General features: G+C 36.4%; 1 protein-coding gene across 1 annotated transcript; it reads left to right on the forward strand.

Annotated features, from left to right (window-relative positions):
* The first annotated feature begins 6,172 nt into the window (after positions 1–6,172).
* Positions 6,173–18,639, forward strand: Pdk4 (pyruvate dehydrogenase kinase 4). The gene is made up of 11 exons (XM_046422571.2): positions 6,173–6,509; positions 7,450–7,591; positions 8,762–8,833; positions 9,581–9,765; positions 9,921–10,007; positions 10,455–10,532; positions 12,401–12,477; positions 14,311–14,409; positions 14,608–14,718; positions 15,003–15,116; positions 16,379–18,639. Exons 1-11 carry the CDS (start codon positions 6,380–6,382, stop codon positions 16,520–16,522), a joined length of 1,239 nt encoding a protein of 412 aa, XP_046278527.1. The 5' UTR covers positions 6,173–6,379; the 3' UTR covers positions 16,523–18,639.
* Positions 18,640–18,984: the final 345 nt, after the last annotated feature.

Genomic DNA, 18,984 nt, shown 5'->3' on the forward strand with positions numbered 1-18,984 from the left:
GATGAATACTATCCCTACATCCATAAGATTACTTATAAAGATGGCACTAGTCTCATTCATTTCTACCAAAATGCTTTATTATGTTGTATTTACTATCTTGTTGTGGGAGAAATTTTCCAGACGTAGTCTTTCCCTAATCTCATGAGCCAGAGTCCTAAGTGGGATTTTTCCAAATGGCGACCACCAAGTATGTAAATCCCAGTTATACAGTCAGGGACAGGAGGGAAAATAACCTCTCTCTCTCTCCCAGTGTAGGACTACTCTAATGGCAAGTGTTTGCTCCAGAGCTCCTAGCTAGGTTGACTGAGGCAGGATGTGAAAGTCTAAAGGGGAGGAAGCAATTTGATCCGGGAAAGTTTTCCCAACTATGATGCAGATGAAAGGAAAGAGGACAGGGAAGCAATATTGAGCAGGGCAGACTCAGACTGAGACACAGATCTGAAAAAGCCTCAGCTACCCAGCAGGGGCCTCCAAAACAAAAAAGAATTCCCATGAGAGGAGTCCTCTGTTGAGGAGAAGTGGCCAGGTCCTTCTAGGTATTCATCTTTCACTAGGGGTTGTGTGGGAAGGGTGTGGCTTCAGCTCAACTGCTGTGTGGAGCCCAAACATGTTGGTGCTGAAGGCTGTCAGCTATTGAATTCCTTGCAACTGACAACAAACTCTTCCTTGAAAGATCAGAGCCGCAGACCTCCAAGATTGCTGCAAAAAAACTTAGCTCATTCATTATATTTTCTGCATAACATTTGATACATGAGTATATAATTAATAGACAGCCACAGATTATCACCCATTCCTTCATGGATACACAAGTTCAATTTCAAATTTTTGTTCATATAGTTAATAGTAAAATGAATGACTTTATACATATATATTTATGTTCTCCATTGGTAAAACTGTAGGATAGGTTTGTAGATGTGGAATGATTGACACCTTGGATAACCATCCTTGATATTTCTATAGGTTCTGCCAATTGCCTTCCAAAAAAAGTTTGCCAATTTTACACTCACACAAATAGCACAGAACCGTATTCACTTCCTCAGGCCCTATTAACAGATGCTATCAGACTTTTTCCATTTTTTTTTCCCCAATCTGATGATAGAACAATGTTGTCTGTTTTATTTCTGTTTATTTTCCTAATTACTCATTAGTTTGAGGTTGTTTTCATTTGCTTATTATGCATTGATTTTTCTTCTTCAGTTAACTGTTCATTTTCTTTTGCTCACCTTTCTTTCTTTATTGCTTTGTAAAACAAACATCAAACATAATTGGGAAATTTCTCAAGGGGAAAAAAAAGAAAAAAAAAAAGCCTGTTTTAGGAGCTGAAACAAAAATTATTTTCATCACCCTCCCTCCACCCCCAAATTCAAGAGGTATTAGCTTCAGGATTCTGGATTCATTTGCTTTTTTAAAATAACATTGGCAAAAGAAAGGAATAATGTTTTTGCTAAGGTATGATATTAGGGAGGTGAAAGATTTTGGCTTTGATAAGTTTAAGAAGGCCAAGAATAAAACGAAGGGCTACCCTAGAAGGAAATATTGTGTATGAAAAAAAGTGAGATACAGTTGGAAGCTAAATAGGAGGGGAGCCTTGTGTAAAGAAATTGGATAGAATATCACTCCATCACTCCTCACTCACATTATCTTCCAATCAACATAATCCTTTCCTCCTGACCCTTTTGGATGCCTTGACTTTATTAATGAAATCACTTCCTTCCAGTATTACAGGCTTAGAACATCAGAGAACTTTTTTTTTTTTAATCTTCATTCTCAAATTTGACAAAGCCCACAGAGCCTACCAAACAAGAAGTTTCCTCTCATTCCCTCTCACGATGGTCAGGCCCAATACCCTTCCTCTTCATCTGCCTATCAGTGTTTATTCAACCTTTATAACTTACATGTCTCCTCTATCAAGGAAGACTTCCCTGACTCCTTGCCTCTCCCAGACATACTTTATGTGCATCATATTTTAAAAAATATTACTCATGTCTTTCTCCTATCCTTGAAAAAAGAAACTATACCTTCTTCACTTTTTATCTCTACCATCAATCATAGGGGCCAAAGCACAGGTGTTCAAAAAAAGTTCAGTTGAATTGAATTATTTAACCGTTAACAAATTTGAGCAGGGAGCACATTCTCCCATTCCCTCCTGTCTCAGGTTTTTCTAGACTCCATTGGTTGTTACTCCACTCATGTATCCCTACCTCCAAATCTGTAATTTTGCCAAGGCTTGGATGATTTTTTTTTCTCACTGCCTATCAATGATTTGCCAAAATTTTCCTCATTCTTCTAAGGTCATCCTAAGTGCTGATTCTCAGAGGTAAAAGTTCCTGATCACCAACATAGTAGCTCTTCCTCCACATGCTCCTTAGCATCGATAGCATCACTCACTGTCAGGAACCATCACCATTACCACCAATACCATCATAACTAACATGGTACATCGGTCAAAACTTTCTTGTGAACTGTTGTCTTAATGCATTTAATTACAGCTTTTTGTAATCTAGGGATTGAATGAAAGTCTTGTAAATTATAAAATAGCTGACCATTGTTTCCCATCATCTACTATGAGTCTGGAGTACTTGAGAAGAGGTGTTGGTACATCCACAAAGGCATTTAGTCCAGCTCCTGGCACCTGATATCCTCTAAGTTAGCATGATTATAAGAAACAGCAGAGACAAAGTGGTGATTTAGCCTCTGCTTTCCCCCAATATCTCCACCAATATGTTTCACCAGCATTTGCTGTCATCCGCAATAGAAGGCTGTTCCATCTCATTTAGTTGTCATTATCTCAGAAAGAACAACTCTGACCACCAAATCTAAGGTAGTTTTAGTCCATTATATTCTTTGTGCGAATTTTCTTTATAGTGCTTGTCCCAATTTAATACACAGTCTTATTGTCCATTTTCTTTGGTAATAGCTATTTCCCCAGAAGTCTATAATCTCCATGAGAGAACAGATCATGACCTTTTTGTTCCCTACTTGAATAGCCACTCTTAAATAATCATTTGTTGCATATTATGCAAATGCTTTCTTCAAATTTGCTATTCATGTCTTAACCTTAAATCCATTAATCTTTCCACTGTGGCTTTGTAGTTCAAATTATGTATATTTTTAGTTGCTACCTTGGAGTATGTTCATGGAGGTGGGAAAAGAATAGGCTTCTCTTTAAGGATTTTGATGCATTTTGTCAAATTGGTCATCTCCCACCCTCTAAAAATATTGTGACTTTCATTCCCAGCCTTATATTAGATTTTCCAAGTAAGCTGGACAGACTTATTTTGTGCTAGGTAAGAGTTTACCTCAAAATTTCAAGAAATTGGGTGTCTCATGCAGGGTTGCTGTGTTCCTGTATCTGCAAAGTGGTAGCTTTGATTCTTCCTCCCAACAGTAACCATTTCATAGTCTTCTCATGGTTTACCCTTACTCAAATGAATATATGGATTTTTTTTTTCACTTCCACTGTCCTCAAATAGTCTTTTTGTTTCACCTTTGTCCCAACTGGATCATCTCAATGATCTGTAGCTGAGAATAGATATGCCACTCTCTCCCCAGGCCACTCTTTAATCATAGTAATACATCACATTTTCAGCCAACTGGGTAACAATGTGACCTGACCCTTCCAGCCCAGCTAACATCAATGGTGCCAATTATAACACGAGTTCCCATCATACAGAAATGACTTAGAAGAATGCAATGTACTCTGAGAGCAATTGTGGTAAATATTATTGAATGGGATAACATGGAGACAAAATTTGGGTGACCTCAGTTCACATTTAGTTCTTAGTCACCTCTGTGAACATCATATGACTCCACCTGATCTTTAATCATCCCACAACTGACAGGGTAAGTGAGGTTGAGCACTAAATGGACTTCATCAAATGGGACTTTCATATTTCCTACATCTACCTGCACTACATAATTTCCTTTGCCTTCCCTATGCAAATCAGAGTATAATTCTTTGCAGTATGTATTTTTGTCTATTTGTGACCTCACATAAGGATGTAATCCATGGATTGGTGGAGGGGTGGGGTAGTGCAGTGGTAGAGAGCTTTAGTAGCATGTATGAGGCCTTGGGTTCAACCACAGCACCACAAAAAAAAGGGGAGGGATTCTCTCCCAGGATTTTCATGGAAAAGAGGGGATTTTGCCTTAAATTTGTTTGCTTCATAAAAGTGAGTCTTATTTCATCTTTTGGTTTCTTAAACACAGGTCTTTGCTTCATAGCACTATGTAAATGTTAAATAAATGATTCCAAGTACCAAAATATAAATTATGGTGGTATCAAAACCTATGTACAAGTGGAGATGCAGTTTGGAATTTGCTATGTTCACACAACTGTTTCAACTTAAGATAAATGCTTGAGCTGTTGTTTTGAATTGATGCATTTTCTTTTCTTTTTCTGTCTCACCCAAGTGCAACTGCTGGAGTCTTTTCATGCACCCCAGAATCATCTCTCGCTGTCTTTAAAAAGCTAAGCCCCATTCTCACAATTAAGAAGATTAGAATAGTCGGATGTCTTCATAAGGCTATTTTTCTTAAGTCTCAGCAAAATATTTGGGGACCAAAGGGAGTCAAAAATCCTGGAAGATTTATGAGCAATAACAAACTGGGAAATTGTAGGAAAGTAAATATGGTGCCTATACACAGGTAACAAAAATTACAGAGAGCTTGACAGGACAAGCTCAGAACCCCAGTAATAGTGGTGGATTTGGGTGGAGCAAAATTTATGCTGATTAGACATCCAAGTGGAGAAGTCAAATAGTTAATAAAGCATAGGAATTTGGCTCTCATGAGAAAGTCTGTATTAGAGAAAGAAATTGGGTATTAGTTCTATAACTGAAGGAGATCTCCTAGAGAAAGAAGGCAAAGAGTGACAATGGAGTCGAGGTTCAACTATGACTTTCAGAATCCCCTTCTCCCAGGCTGCTTATTAAATGCAGGGGCAGGAGGCCAAATGGGATCTTGTATAGCAAACAACATCTTAAACTCATTAGGTCCCATTCCATTTCATTAGTAACCAAATTTCTTACTACCAGCTAACCCCAACCCTGTGGCTTCATTCTCCATTCCCTTTAGGGAATGTAGAAGGTGTAGGGAGAGGAGAAGAATGTTAGGAGGAATGTTCTAATTTAATGCATATTGAGTAGTGACAAAGCAGGGTAAGAATCCCAAAGACTCATCAGAAAAGTTCCTATTCTGATCTCTTTTAGGGGAGCAGGATCAGGAAGATGCGATAATATAAGAACCTAAACAACTAGAGTATGTTGTAATTACATGAGTGACAAAGGCCATATGTGGAAGAAGGAGGGCAGAGGAGCAATCAGGAAAAACCTCTTGGGGCAGACAGTTTGTGCAGGACATTTGAAGGCAGAATAGAATGCCTCGGGCAAAGATTTAGTATAAGGACATTTCATACAAGGGGAGAGAGTGATGAAATTTTCTGATGGGAGAAAAAGGTGAGTCAAAGTAACGAATTGATCACTTTTTTTTTTTTTCACTTTTTAAATAAAGAGATAAATCTAATGGGGGAAAAAAAGTGTTTACTGGAGATAAACGAATTGATGGTCTTCCCCCCTCCCCCCAAGGGGAAAAAAAGTAGATTCCCTTTGGCAGCTCCTAAAGTCAAAGCAAAAGGAACTTTCAGCTCCCGAGGTGTGCGCAGTTTGCTAATGCGGAAACGAGGGGAAATCTCTAGATTGTCCATTCCTTTCTCTGTCCAATGCAGGGAAGCCCATACTTTTGTTCGCAGATGACTGGCTACTGTAAAAGTCCCGCTCTGAGCGAGGACCAATAAGCTTCTCTGAGTGCCGACTCTTGGAAACAGTTTCGGGTCCGGAATGCGTGACATTGAGACAGCTTCGGAATTGTAAACAAGGACGAGCCTGGGCGGGCCCCCAACCCAAGCGACTTGGGTCCCGGTCCCCAGAGAGTGATCTTGAGCCCACATTGTCCCCAGCTTCCGCTTCTCTGGCCACCGTCCCACTCTGCCCTTCCGCCAGTGCCAGGCCCCTACGTGGTCACTGTGCCACTCTTTGGTGACCCAGGCCAGGGGGCGGGGCCAAAAGTTCCTTTTCTGAGCTGATTGGCATCGCCCCAAGTTCGGGACTCTTTTCCAAGTCCCAGTGACTCCTCCCGGCTGGGCTTGGGGGTGGAGAGTGCAGAGAGACAAATAAAAGGCAGCTAGGGTGGGAAGACGCAAGGATTGGGCCACTGCACCTGGGTCTCACTGCCTGGCTCCTCTACAGCACCCTCCAAACCCGAGCCTGACGGTGCACCTGCGGTTCTCGCCTGGACACACCGCGTCCCCTCCTTGGTCCCAAGTTCTGCTCCCAGCAGCTTTCGCCAGCACCAGTCCCTGCCAAGCTCGGTGGGGGTCAAGATGAAGGCGGCCCGCTTCGCGATGCGCAGCGCCGGCTCCCTGAGCAGCGTTGGCCTGGTACCCCGGGAGGTCGAGCTTTTCTCTCGCTACAGCCCCTCCCCGCTTTCCATGAAGCAGCTGCTGGACTTTGGTGAGAGGGGATGTAAGATCCAGGCCGGGTGGCACTAGCACTGGGGAGCTGCCATAACTTTCTGCCCCGGTATAGGAAGGGCTGGTATCAAGGCTAAGCAACCAACGTGGGTCCACTCTGCCGTGAGGTCCTGGAACCTTAAGGTCTGCGCACCTGGCCTTTTCCTAGATGTGGCTACTCTCTTTGACAGTTTGAGCTTACAGGTCAAGGCCACTTGCAGCCCTGCTGATACTGGACGATTTCAGCTTACCTTTCTCTAATATCTGCCTAAATCTTTGAGTTAAAATATTTTTAGCTTCCAGTCACCATTTAACAATGGACTAGAAACTGTCCCCTCCTTCACAACAGTGTACTTCTCGGGAGAAGATTCCTAATATTATAAAGTACCCTCCAATTAATGGATTCTACCCCTTCCAGGGTACATCTTTCTGTATTCCTAACAGACTTTGTCTTTTTCACCAATATAGTTTTCTATATATTTGAATTATTGCTGAAAATATTTATATACCTGCTGCAGCAGTTTTATGAGTTTCAAGGGTTTAAATGAAACATTATTTATTGCTCGTCTGGAAACATCTCCATTTTCACTCCATCTCCTTCTCCCCCCCACTCCAAATTCAGTCTAAACTCACTAAAGAATGTTGTGTTGTTGTCTGACCCTTTTATGAATATAAAGAACTGTGGGATGTTTTTACTTCTTGGGAACATGGTCTCTTGAAAAAGAAAAGAATTCTCCTATATTAGTGACTTTTTAGAAAAAAGAAGAAAGAAAAAGACAATAAAGATATGTGCTCCTGAATAACCTAGAAAGAGTAACTCAACTCAGTGAAATATAATTTTATAATATTTGTGTTTTCAATATTTGATAGTTAATGATTTTAGTTATATCTTTTGAGTATTATTTTTTATCCAAAAACTAAACGAATTTCATTTATTATAGGTTCAGACAATGCATGTGAAAGAACTTCTTTTTCATTTTTGCGACAAGAATTGCCAGTGAGACTAGCCAATATCCTAAAGGAGATTGATGTCCTCCCTGATCGATTAATAAATACTTCTTCAGTGCAGTTGGTTAAAAGCTGGTAAGTGGTGAACTATTTTGAAGTTTTGAGTTTTAAAACAATGACTCAAAGATGGCTTTTTGTACTGTAGTAAAATCATAATCAGAAAACAGGTGGTCTGAAACAGTAAACTTTTGAAAGATGTAAAGAATTTTTTTATTAATATCGATTATCATTAGGGCAGTTATGAAACTATAAATAGGGATTTTTATCCTAAAAATGTAGATTTCTTTACAATATAATTTTGACTTCTGGGAGAAATTTGAAAAATAATCAACATATGCAATTTCAATTTTGTTCTTTACAAAATAGTACATGGAGTTTGCCAAAGAAATCCTATGCCTAGAAATAGATTAAAATGACTATTTATAGAGAGCCTAATCTTTGTTACTTAACACTGAGTTACAGAGTAAGCTCTGGGTTGAAATCCTGCTTCTGCCTCTCTAGTTGTGGAATCCATGGCAGGTGCTTAAAACCCTCTATGCCTCAATCCCCCATCTGTTATTAAAGAGAGTAAGTGTAGGAGTCAAAGAGATGTTTGAATGTAACTAAGTGAGGTAATGCATTTAAGTAAATTAGAACAGTACCTAGCACACAGCCAGCACTCAGTTTGTGTCACTTTTGCAATAAGAATACTGATACTTAGAGAAGGTAAGTAACCTAAAAGAGCAATTTTTTTTTAAAGAACAAAGCCAGGATAACCAGAATGCCACCCTTATCCATTCACTGCACAGCTTTGTATTCATTGATTCAGGAAATATATGTATCATACACACCCATGAAACAGTTACAGACCGACACAAGTATTTAATCTGTAGTATTTACTGCTGTCTTCAAGACTTCTACTCTCCTATAGAAAAAAATACTAGAAAAAAGTAAAAAACATTTTCTAAAAAAAAAAAAAAAAATCCTTTCCAAGTGTCTTTGCTAATAGTCAGGAAATGAATACTGATCTGAAATAGCTAAAAAATCATTTTAAGCTAAACTTTTAAGCTAAAAAGTTGAGGATTGAAATTTGTAGCTTTTTACATTTTTAACTTATTATTTTTCAACTGTTGTAAAGGAAAGTTTTAATTTTGAACATAATGCTTGGTTTTTCTTTTCAAATCATTTGGGAAAATAAGGCATTTTATTTTCAGCCATTTGTATCTGAGTGTTGATTTTAAAACACAGCATATTGTTACTCTACAGGTATATCCAGAGCCTGATGGAGTTGGTGGAATTCCATGAGAAAAGCCCAGAAGACCAGAAAAATTTGTCAGAGTAAGCTCTATGCAGTAGAATAAGGGTTTAAAACTTTGGCTATTTTCAGACATAATCCTAAGATTTTTTCCAGACCTAAATTAAAGGAATTCCAACTCTGAATAATAAATTTCCAATCCCTTACAGATGACAAATTTTGGCCTATTGGGCTTTTAGAAGTGAATAAATATGGCATTGAAAATTGGTACTGAGTATGAATAAATGTATAGGTCTTGAGGTTTTCTTCCCCCTCAAGGAATTCCATTTTTACTATAAATTTATTCCAATGATTAGATTTGCACTATTAAATAATTTCAATACATCTCAGTGGCATTGAAGATTATGCACTTACTTTCAGAGTAACAGTTTCTAACTACCTAAATAAGTTGAGTTCAGATGTTTCCTACATCTGACAAGAAATTTTGAGACATTTTTCACAATGATATTCCAGAGTCATCTTGGATTTCAATAATTTTTTAAAGAGAAGGCTTAATGAATGCCTAAATCAATGTACCAGTCACAGAGCTAGTAGTTTTATGTGTAACATGGATATAAAATAAATCTATTTATGAAACTATCTCCTCTACTGTACTAGAAGAATCTGTAGTGAATCTTCACCCCAGCGTTTTATCATTTTATTTGTTTAAACTTAGATGGGTACCATAAAAAAAAAAAAAAAAAAAACTTTAGCTTTCTTTAAAACAATCTAAGAAAAAGAAGTAGATGAAATTTATGTAACTTATGTTAACTGTTAATGTTATGGCTTAGCTTTGTAGATACACTCATCAAAGTTCGAAATAGACACCACAATGTAGTACCTACAATGGCACAAGGAATCTTAGAGTACAAAGATGCCTGTACAGTTGACCCAGTCACCAATCAAAGTCTTCAGTACTTTTTGGATCGATTTTATATGAACCGTATTTCTACTCGGATGCTGATGAACCAGCACAGTAAGTTATCTTGATCGTGATACATAGATATGGGTATCAACTATAAGCCAGACTATAACTGTGCATTCTAATAACCAGTGGGTCACAGTCTTTCTCAGTGGTAATTCTAATCACTGTCTTGCATTTTACTATAACATATTTTTGTTTTTCAACAGTTCTTATATTTAGTGACTCACAGACAGGAAACCCCAGCCACATTGGAAGCATTGATCCCAAATGTGATGTGGTAGCAGTGGTCCAAGGTAATTTCTAAATTTCTGAATTTCCTTTATTGAAAATATATGATAAATTATTGACATATCTATAACTGAGGTGACTGCAAATGAAGTTATGTTCATAGTATTTTGTTTGTATTGTTGTAAATACTGCCATCAAAGTCCTTTGCTTTTAAGAGTAAGAAGCATGAACATTCATTTATAATATTATAAAAAATTTAAACATAAATGGCTAATGTCACATTCTTGTATATTATATTTGATCTCTCAAATATATATATATTCCTAATTCTACAACTACAACTTCAATAAAATATTGCCCAATAAAATATTAAAAAGACATTTTTCATATATATAAAGCTATGCTGCAGTGAATATTTTAGATCCAGGGTACCATGCATGTTGAAGATTACTTGAAAACAGTACTTGGCATAAATTCATTTCATTTTGTTTTGAAAAAAAATTCTATTCTAGATGCCTTCGAGAGTTCAAAAATGCTCTGTGATCAGTATTATTTAACATCTCCAGAATTAAAGCTCACACAAGTAAATGGTAAGCTATAAATAAACCATATTTTGGCCTATAGAAAATTCACTATTCCTCCAGTCTAATTCCTTCTTGTAAATATAAAACAACTTTTGTGTTCTTTTTTTTTTTTTTTTCCTCTTCTGAACTTGCCTAGAACTTGTACTCATTTTTTTTGGAGCCAAGGTTCTCTTTAACTATCTCAGCTGGAAACCTCTAATTGTTCATGTTAAATTGTTAATGATGATTCAAAAAGAAGAATGGTTAAACAAATAATTATGAATTTAAAGTAGCACCTAGCTTCCAAGATCTTAGATCAAGAAAAGATTGCTTACTTTAGAATAAGAAAGATAAGGAGACCAGAAACAGGGAGAGCCACTTAGCAGTGGAGATATCTTCAAAGAGGTCCCTCATCAGACTTGGAAACAAAAATACTTTAAATTGCACTAAGAAATACTGCATTATGCCACTTACATGACATATCCAAAATAGTCACACTCACAGAAGCAGAGAGTAGAATAGTGTTTGCCAAGGGCTGAGGGGAAAGGGAGATGGGGAGTTTGCTATTCAACAGGTCAAAAATTTCATTTATGCAAGATAAATATGTTCTAGATATCAGATATGTGCATACTAACAATACTGTATTGCACACTTAAATTTTTTTTTTAAGAAAATAGATCTTATATTAAATGTTCTTACCACCACATAAAAAAATGTACTGTATGTATATATCACTGTTAGGAAGCAGAACATACTTCAACTCTGACAAGACAAGGTCATCCCACAGTGATTAAAATAATTATATGATGAATGCAGGTGTTTTTTTTTTTATCTTGTCCCATTCTGTTCTAGAAAATAGTTGTATCTCAAAGCAAGACAGAATGTTTATATTGGAATGACTTTCTCTTTTCCATTCAAAGTAAACATTTTTTTTTCATGTAACACTTATATAGGAACAATTTTTGTTAGGTACAAAATTTAAAATCAAGTTGCTCAAATTAAGAGTAGGTTGGGAACATGAAAATGCAAGTGAATTAGATAAAGCAGGGGTATAAATAAAGATTGAAAAACATCTCTCAACATAAGCTGCATTGTTGCATAATACTTGTAAATAAACTGCTTGAACTGTCTGATAAAGAGCAGATTGTGCCAGACCTTGTGTTTTCTGATTCAATCTTTGCCAAGGCCTGGGACACCAAAGAATACTTTTATTTTTCTTTTCAAAACAGTCTCATGAGGTTTGTGTTTCTCTGTTTACATTAGCCTATTGGTAAATTTAAAATATATTTAGCATGTAAGATTTAATGTTAGGGTGATAGAAAAATCAGTTGTGTTCTTCTACCATGCATTAAAAAAATTAAAATTAATTTCACTGTTATACCATTAAAACAGATATTTCTTCTTCTATCTTAAAATACATATAATATTTTTAAAAAATACTTTTTAGTTATCAATGGACCTTTATTTTACTCATTTATATGTGCAGCTGAGAATCAAACCCAGTGCCTCATATATGCTAGGCAAGCACTCTGCCATTGAGTTATAACCCCAGCTCCAAATACATATAATATTAACACTGAAATTGTCCGATATAAATATGTTCAAGATGGGGGTGAGTCATATAATCTAATTTATAATATTTTTCTCTCATACTTCATTGAACTTTATGTATTTGTAGAAAAATGAAAAAAAATAAAGCAGCTGGAACAACATTTTGAAAATAAGCCAGTTGTCTTTATTGTTTAAGAAGACAAGTTCTATGGCAGGACTTTCAGCTGGGGAAGATGGGGAATATTCCAACCTTGTGTTAATCAAAACTATTAATCAAGTAGATATGGAAGTTTATTTTAGCAAAATATTTGCTTTCTAATTCTAAAAGATTCTGCTCTTTCCAGGAAAATTTCCAGGCCAGCCAATTCACATCGTGTATGTTCCTTCTCACCTTCATCATATGCTCTTTGAATTATTCAAGGTATGATCTACAACAGTTGTGATTTTTGTCTTTAAATGTAAAATAGCTCACGGGTTATATTTTTATTTCCCCTCTCAACAAGACCCTCCATATATTCTCCACTGTTACTTCTGTGCTTACTAATAGTAAGAAGCTATAGAGCCAATATTTGCAAAAGTGCGTGAAGCTCACTGTATGTGAGCATCAACATGTTTGAAAACACACAACATGATTCACGGTGTCTCAATGCTTTAGAGCCAAGAAGATGTTCCCATTATTTTTCCAGTTGTCCAAAAAAGCACTTGTCATTTATTCATTCATTAAGAGAGGTCACAGGGTGAATGCTTCAGTGAACTAGGCCTTGTAACCTTTTCCCCCAAAGGCTGGTCCAGCGCAAATCTGAGAGGCTAAAACTCAGAGTTACTGTTGGTGATATGGCTGCATTCTTAGTCTAGAATATGCTCAGAGGACAGTTCTTCAGTGATCTACTTTACAGTGTATATGAATCACTTGGAGATTTTGTTAAAATGCAAAATCTTATTCAGTCAGTCTGGGTGGAGGCTGAGATGCTGAATTTCCAACAAGCCTACTAGTGGTGCTGCTTGCCCACAGTCTACATTTTCCCTAACAAGCCTAGAACAGTGCTTCTCAAACTTTAGCATGCACTAGTGTCTTCTGGGGGGCTTGTAAAAAAGCATATGCTTGAACGCCCTAAAGATCTGGATTCTGTAGGTCTGAGAATTTGTAATTCTAACTAACTCTCAGAGGATTCCAATGTTTCCAGTCTTAGGTAACCAGATGCTAAGGATCAATCCTTTCATGGGTTCTAAGATTAAACTAAAATTCTGAACTTAAACCAAAAAACAAACAATCAAGAACAAAAATTGAAAACTAGGAAACACCTGAAGCTTTGTGATACTTTCCAAAAAGTCCCCTGGACTGAGAGGAGGAAACTTAAAAAATAAATAAATAAATAAGCAAACAGTAAAATCTGCCCCTAACTCTGACATAACTCTTCAAAATGTACTGTTTCTTAACTTATTCTAATATTACTGCAATGAGTTATTGACTGAACTACAAACATCTCATCTATTTTATTTCACTTCCATTAATGAGTGAATAGATCTTAATATTATATAGAAACCAGAAAGCAGAAAATATACTAAAAGGTGGCGAGAGAGGAAAATGATGTAAATAACCCAAGATTTTATCTGCAGGATATTCAGCCAGTAGGCCAAACTTGTTTAAGTTTGTTCTGTGTTAAAGGACAAAGGATACATTTTTTTTTTTTTGGATTTGAATTATTTTTAAATTGAATGATTCAACTCATAGTTATTTTGCCTTTACTGGTAAAAGTTCAGATGCAAATTGAAACTTAATTTAGAATTATTGACTGTCCTTTTAAATAGTAACAACCTTTTTCCAGCAAATTTTATAAAAGCCAATAAATTGGTTCAATGATTCACTGTTCATTTGTTATGTAATAGTCTTTGGTGCCTGGATGTAAAATGTAATGGAAAGACCGAAAAGGGAGAGCCAGGAAATGGACTATAAAAACCAATTTCTACATTTAAATTAAGCTTACAAATAAGAACTTGACAGCTAGCAGAATTGTTTTTCCATTAGACATTACTCCCAAGAGCTATATTACATGGTAAATGAATATTTTTCATTATACATCCTACATGACACATTCATAAATGGCTATTTACAGAGCTGTTTTACCACTAACTTAAAAAAAAATAGAAACTTTGAATTAGTCTCTGTGCTGCTTTTATTTTAAACATAAAAAGTAGTTATTTATTGTCCTTCGTTCTTCTGCCATTGAATTCCTTATGGTTTTGTTTTCTTTAGAATGCAATGAGGGCAACTGTTGAACACCAGGAAAGTTGCCCTTCCCTCACACCAGTTGAGGTGATTGTTGTCCTGGGAAAAGAAGACCTTACAATTAAGGTAACCAGTTTCTGCTTTTCTTGTGGTTCTCTCTTGAGAGAATTGGAAAGGGTCAGTAATAATGAGGCTTTCTGCTTTGGGCAAATGATTCAAGTCATCTATACCAGGTGATTTTTAAATGAAGGAAAGACATTTTTACAGAGACAGATGTACATGGTTTTTAATATGTAGCTCTAATGACTTGTTTGCTTGCTTAAGATTTCGGACCGAGGAGGTGGTGTTCCCCTGAGGATTACAGACCGCCTCTTCAGCTACATGTACTCCACTGCACCAACACCCGTGATGGACAATTCCCGGAATGCACCTTTGGTGAGACCAATTGTGTGGCTGAATTCATCCCAGTCCCTAGTTCTAGGTGTAGAGCAAGAATTACAAGGGAGTATTTAGGCAAGTTAATCAATTTAGTTAAATTAGGCATGAGGGATATGAGAAGGAATGACAAAGCAAACTAAACAAAGAGAAGCAATTCAAATAGGAGTCTCTGATAGGAACCAGAATTTACTTACTTAGGAGCTAGGACATCAGCATCAGTGAGGATCATATTCTAATGATCATGTCCACTTCTTCACTAATAACTAACCTTCCTTCTCTAGGCTGGTTTTGGTTATGGCTTGCCAATTTCTCGTCTTTACGCCAAGTACTTTCAAGGAGATTTGAATCTCTACTCTTTGTCAGGATACGGGACAGATGCTATCATCTACTTAAAGGTAGCCTTTTAATGGTTGTTTTTTCTTTTTCAGCTTTGGGTTCTACGATCCAGAGTGAATTACACAAACTGAATTAATGCAAATAATGAGCACAGGTTGTTCTGTTTTCTATTTGGGTGTGTTCACACATATTAGTTAATATTGTCATTACCAAAACAGAAAGCTGGGTCATGCTTCCTGCCTCAGGTGACCAAAATTGTTTCCCAAGAAGCAGTTACCTGACTTTCAGAGTGAGGACATGCTCATGGGAATTTCTTAAGGCAATTCCTCTTGGCATCTGTGAGGGAAGCTGTGCTTTTGTTTTACTTAAATTTGTGGGGAAACATATGCAAATAATGTTCTAGCCTAAAAGGCAACAGAAATCAAGACACATGGAGACCTTAAGCTGACCTTATTAGAAATCCAGGGGAAGGAAATCTGCTCACAAGCTGTCAGTGGGATGGCTGGCATTTCCTGTTTGAACTTTAAAATTTAGTACATGTTTTTTCCTATATCTGAAAAAGGCTCAATTTATTTACTAAGATCACTGCCCTGATTCTGTTAATCATTTGCCAACTATTTCAGCTGAAAATACATTTACAGAGTAGCAGCTAAAACATTAAGCTCCTAGGCTCCCATTTTGTATATCAGAATTAAATGCCAAATGGCCTTTAACTGTCTGAAATAGTTAATGCATTCATTTATGAAATGGGGAAAAGTCCTCAAACTATTGGAAAAGAGCCTTTTAGTAGATTAATGGTATCAGATTAGGACCCTCATTCTATCATAGCCAGACTGGTTTTTCCCTGGAAATAATAGCTTTGCTAATCAATTCTATCACATCAGCAATATTCAAACAAAGGATGTGTAAATACTAAAAGTAAATTCTTTTCCCTAATTTATAATTGCATATGTGATATTTTAGCTCTTATTAGATGGAAATAATATTTATATTTTAGTTTTATTTTCAAAAATGCCTAGCACACTGGAACATTGGTATGCTTTTATTACTAAATCAGTTAAATGAATGTATTTGAACATGAAATGCCTCTGAATGTGTTTTTAATTTTTATTTTTTAGTTGTAGATGGACACAGTCTCTTTATTTTATTTATTTTTATGTGATGCTGAGGATAGAACCCAGTGCCTCACACATGCTAGGCAAGCACTCTACCACTGAGCTATAACCCCAGCCCCTCAGAATGTATTTTGAATAAAACTTCAAGTTCAAACTTGAAGGCAAAACTTCTTTGGTCTGATGTTTTTTTCCCCCTCTTCTTTTAGGCTTTATCATCTGAGTCTGTAGAAAAACTCCCCGTCTTTAACAAATCAGCCTTCAAACATTATCAGATGAGTTCCGAGGCTGACGACTGGTGTATCCCAAGCAGGGAACCAAGGAACCTCTCAAAGGAAAAAATGGCTATGTGAAGAGGGACACTCAGGACATTTTATGGGATCAAAGTGGGTCTATGACAGTGCTGCTTCTTGAATGTTTGCGTGTGAACTCTTGTTTTCACAAAAACAAAGGAAAGCAACAAAAACATTGCTCCAAAGAGGAATGGAGGTCATTTCTGTGACCCAAAGAGAACACAGAGCAGGACCACAGGAGTTAACAGATGGCCAGTCCCTTGTTTTATAATGGAGAATAACTTATGAGTGTATTCCAGATCCTGAAGAATAAGTAAACTCAGCTTTCCATCTCTTGGATAAAGAGATGGAAAGCTGAGAAAACATGACAAGAAAGGCTAGCAGTTAGCAGTTGAGACCTTTTGTTGACATCACAAGATACTACCCTGGTACTCTCCACACACCCCCAAAAGATACTGTTATTTAATGAATATCAAATGTCAAGATTTCAGTATTTTCCTGCCATGAGAAAATTAGAGCTTAGTTTACACTCTGTACTATGTACCTGTACGTTTTGTATACTCTTATATGCTCTAGGGAGAAAAGGATAGTGGCTAAAATAATGTTCACTTTTAGGAGGAATGAATCACAGCATTAATTTGACATTGCAGCATTAATTTGACATTGCAGCCAAGGCATTCAGACTATGTAAAAACTCAGAAGAAAACCTCTTCTGAGCAGTACAGCTCCTTTACTATGCTGTTTGTCTTGTTCATACTCCACACAATAAGTGACACTTATTTCCACGTGACTCATCCTGCTGAATTGTTAAATGTGCACTGAACTCAGGAAGTTGGAGGTTAAAGAGAGAGAGAAGAATTGCCAAAGCGAGAGCCAAATGATATCTTACCTTGCTTTGTTTATAAGTGAAGCAACAGATGGAAAAAAACAATGTTCGGGGAAGAAATTGCATATTAAGTATCTAACTTGGTAAGGGCTAGTCTCTTCCCTGAAGTGGTGATAAGCCATAGGCATCCATTTTCTAGGCTACAAAAGATGCATTTTTGATATATTTAATTATATCCTCTACACTCCAACATTAACACATTCACATGTGTGTTAAAAGTTTCTAGTTGCTGAATCACTTAAGAACATTAGAATTTAAATAGTTCTTGGCATGTCTTTTTCAATAGGTAGCCTGAAAGTAAGATGTTCTAAGGCCAGGATGCTTTCATTTGAAAATCATTGAGGTTGAGAGCTGATGAATGACAGCTGTAATGCACAAGGTATTTTTGGGAAGACTATGGCCTGCAGGTTGGCAGGCCATTCATGCAGATTACTCTTAGAAAAGAGGAAAGACAAAATGAATGATGAAGAAAGGGAGATAGGAAGGGAAGGAAGCAGAAGGCAGGCATCTATTTTCCCCCACATATTATTCCAGGTAATGATTTACATTGTTACAGAAAAATGCCTGGCAAGAGGAGGAATTGGTGACTCTCAAAAGAGTGTGGCTTCTTTAAATGGCTCTCGCTCTTATAAGATGATAAGTTTTATGAGATAATAAACCCATCCGTGTCAAATTAATGTTAAACTGATATACAGAAATAAAACTAGAATTTTCTACATTGTAAAATAATTGGTACTGTTACATGTTGGATTTGGTGTTGGTATTTAATTTTGCAATGACCTGGTGTTGTGGTGCTTCTGGTTGGGGTAATAGAAGCCTCAACTATTTCCTGTGGATTTCAGATTTTATCATCAGAAGTCCTAGACAGTGACTTTTCTTGATGATGCAACTTTGATTCATGCATTTAGTGATTACCCAAAACTGTTTGCAAAAGGCTATTTGTTGTTTTAATTTTTTATTGAAATGTGAGTAAAAACTTTTTGCATGTACATACTGTATTTACCAAAGATTTTAAGCAGTTATATAATTAACCCAAACACTGTAAACTATCTTTAAAATACTAGAGAGAAAAAATGTTAATATCTCAATAACATGAACTATGTAAATAAAATAGAAATTGTCTACCTTGGCATATGTAAGTCTACGGAAGACCTTTAAGATTCTAGGAATGGCTATTGAACACTCAGACCCACTTAAATTATTAATGTATGAATTGTATTTTTGTCTTGGTATGTACAGAGAAATGTGATAATTTTTATAATAAATATTTTTATTATAATATTAGACATAATCTTTTAAAGCTTTTTTCTTGAGTTACCTCAAAGTGAAATGATTAATTTGAATTAAAGAGTTTCCTCACTTCATTCAATTATAATTTATATTTCATGTAGCCTTTTAAAAGGATTGAAAGCAATGTAAAATCTTAATATTTAAACAAAAGATATGCTTCACAGCTGTTCAGAAAATTCAGATTGCCCTTTTCTTGTTTGTGTATGCATCACTAACACATAATACTATGCTTAGCTACATGTATTTATTGAATAATCATTTTTTTACAGTGAATATGTCCCCTGCAATCTTCTTCTTCTTCTTTTTGCATAAATTTAAAGTTTCACTTAGTGCCTGTGTTGCATAA

The sequence above is a fragment of the Marmota monax genome, unplaced genomic scaffold (assembly GCF_021218885.2).
Source record: "Marmota monax isolate L192 unplaced genomic scaffold, Marmota_monax_Labrador192_F-V1.1 WCK01_AAM20220418_F8-fsc00144, whole genome shotgun sequence".
NCBI classification, from domain to species: domain Eukaryota; kingdom Metazoa; phylum Chordata; class Mammalia; order Rodentia; family Sciuridae; genus Marmota; species Marmota monax.

Coding starts and splice junctions, on each gene's coding strand:
- Pdk4 (XM_046422571.2), top strand. CDS start 6,380: ATGAAGGCGGCCCGCTTCGCGATGCGCAGCGCCGGCTCCCTGAGCAGC. Junction 14,410..14,607: donor AAGAAGACCTTACAATTAAG/GTAACCAGTTTC, acceptor TGCTTGCTTAAG/ATTTCGGACCGAGGAGGTGG. Junction 14,719..15,002: donor ATTCCCGGAATGCACCTTTG/GTGAGACCAATT, acceptor TTCCTTCTCTAG/GCTGGTTTTGGTTATGGCTT.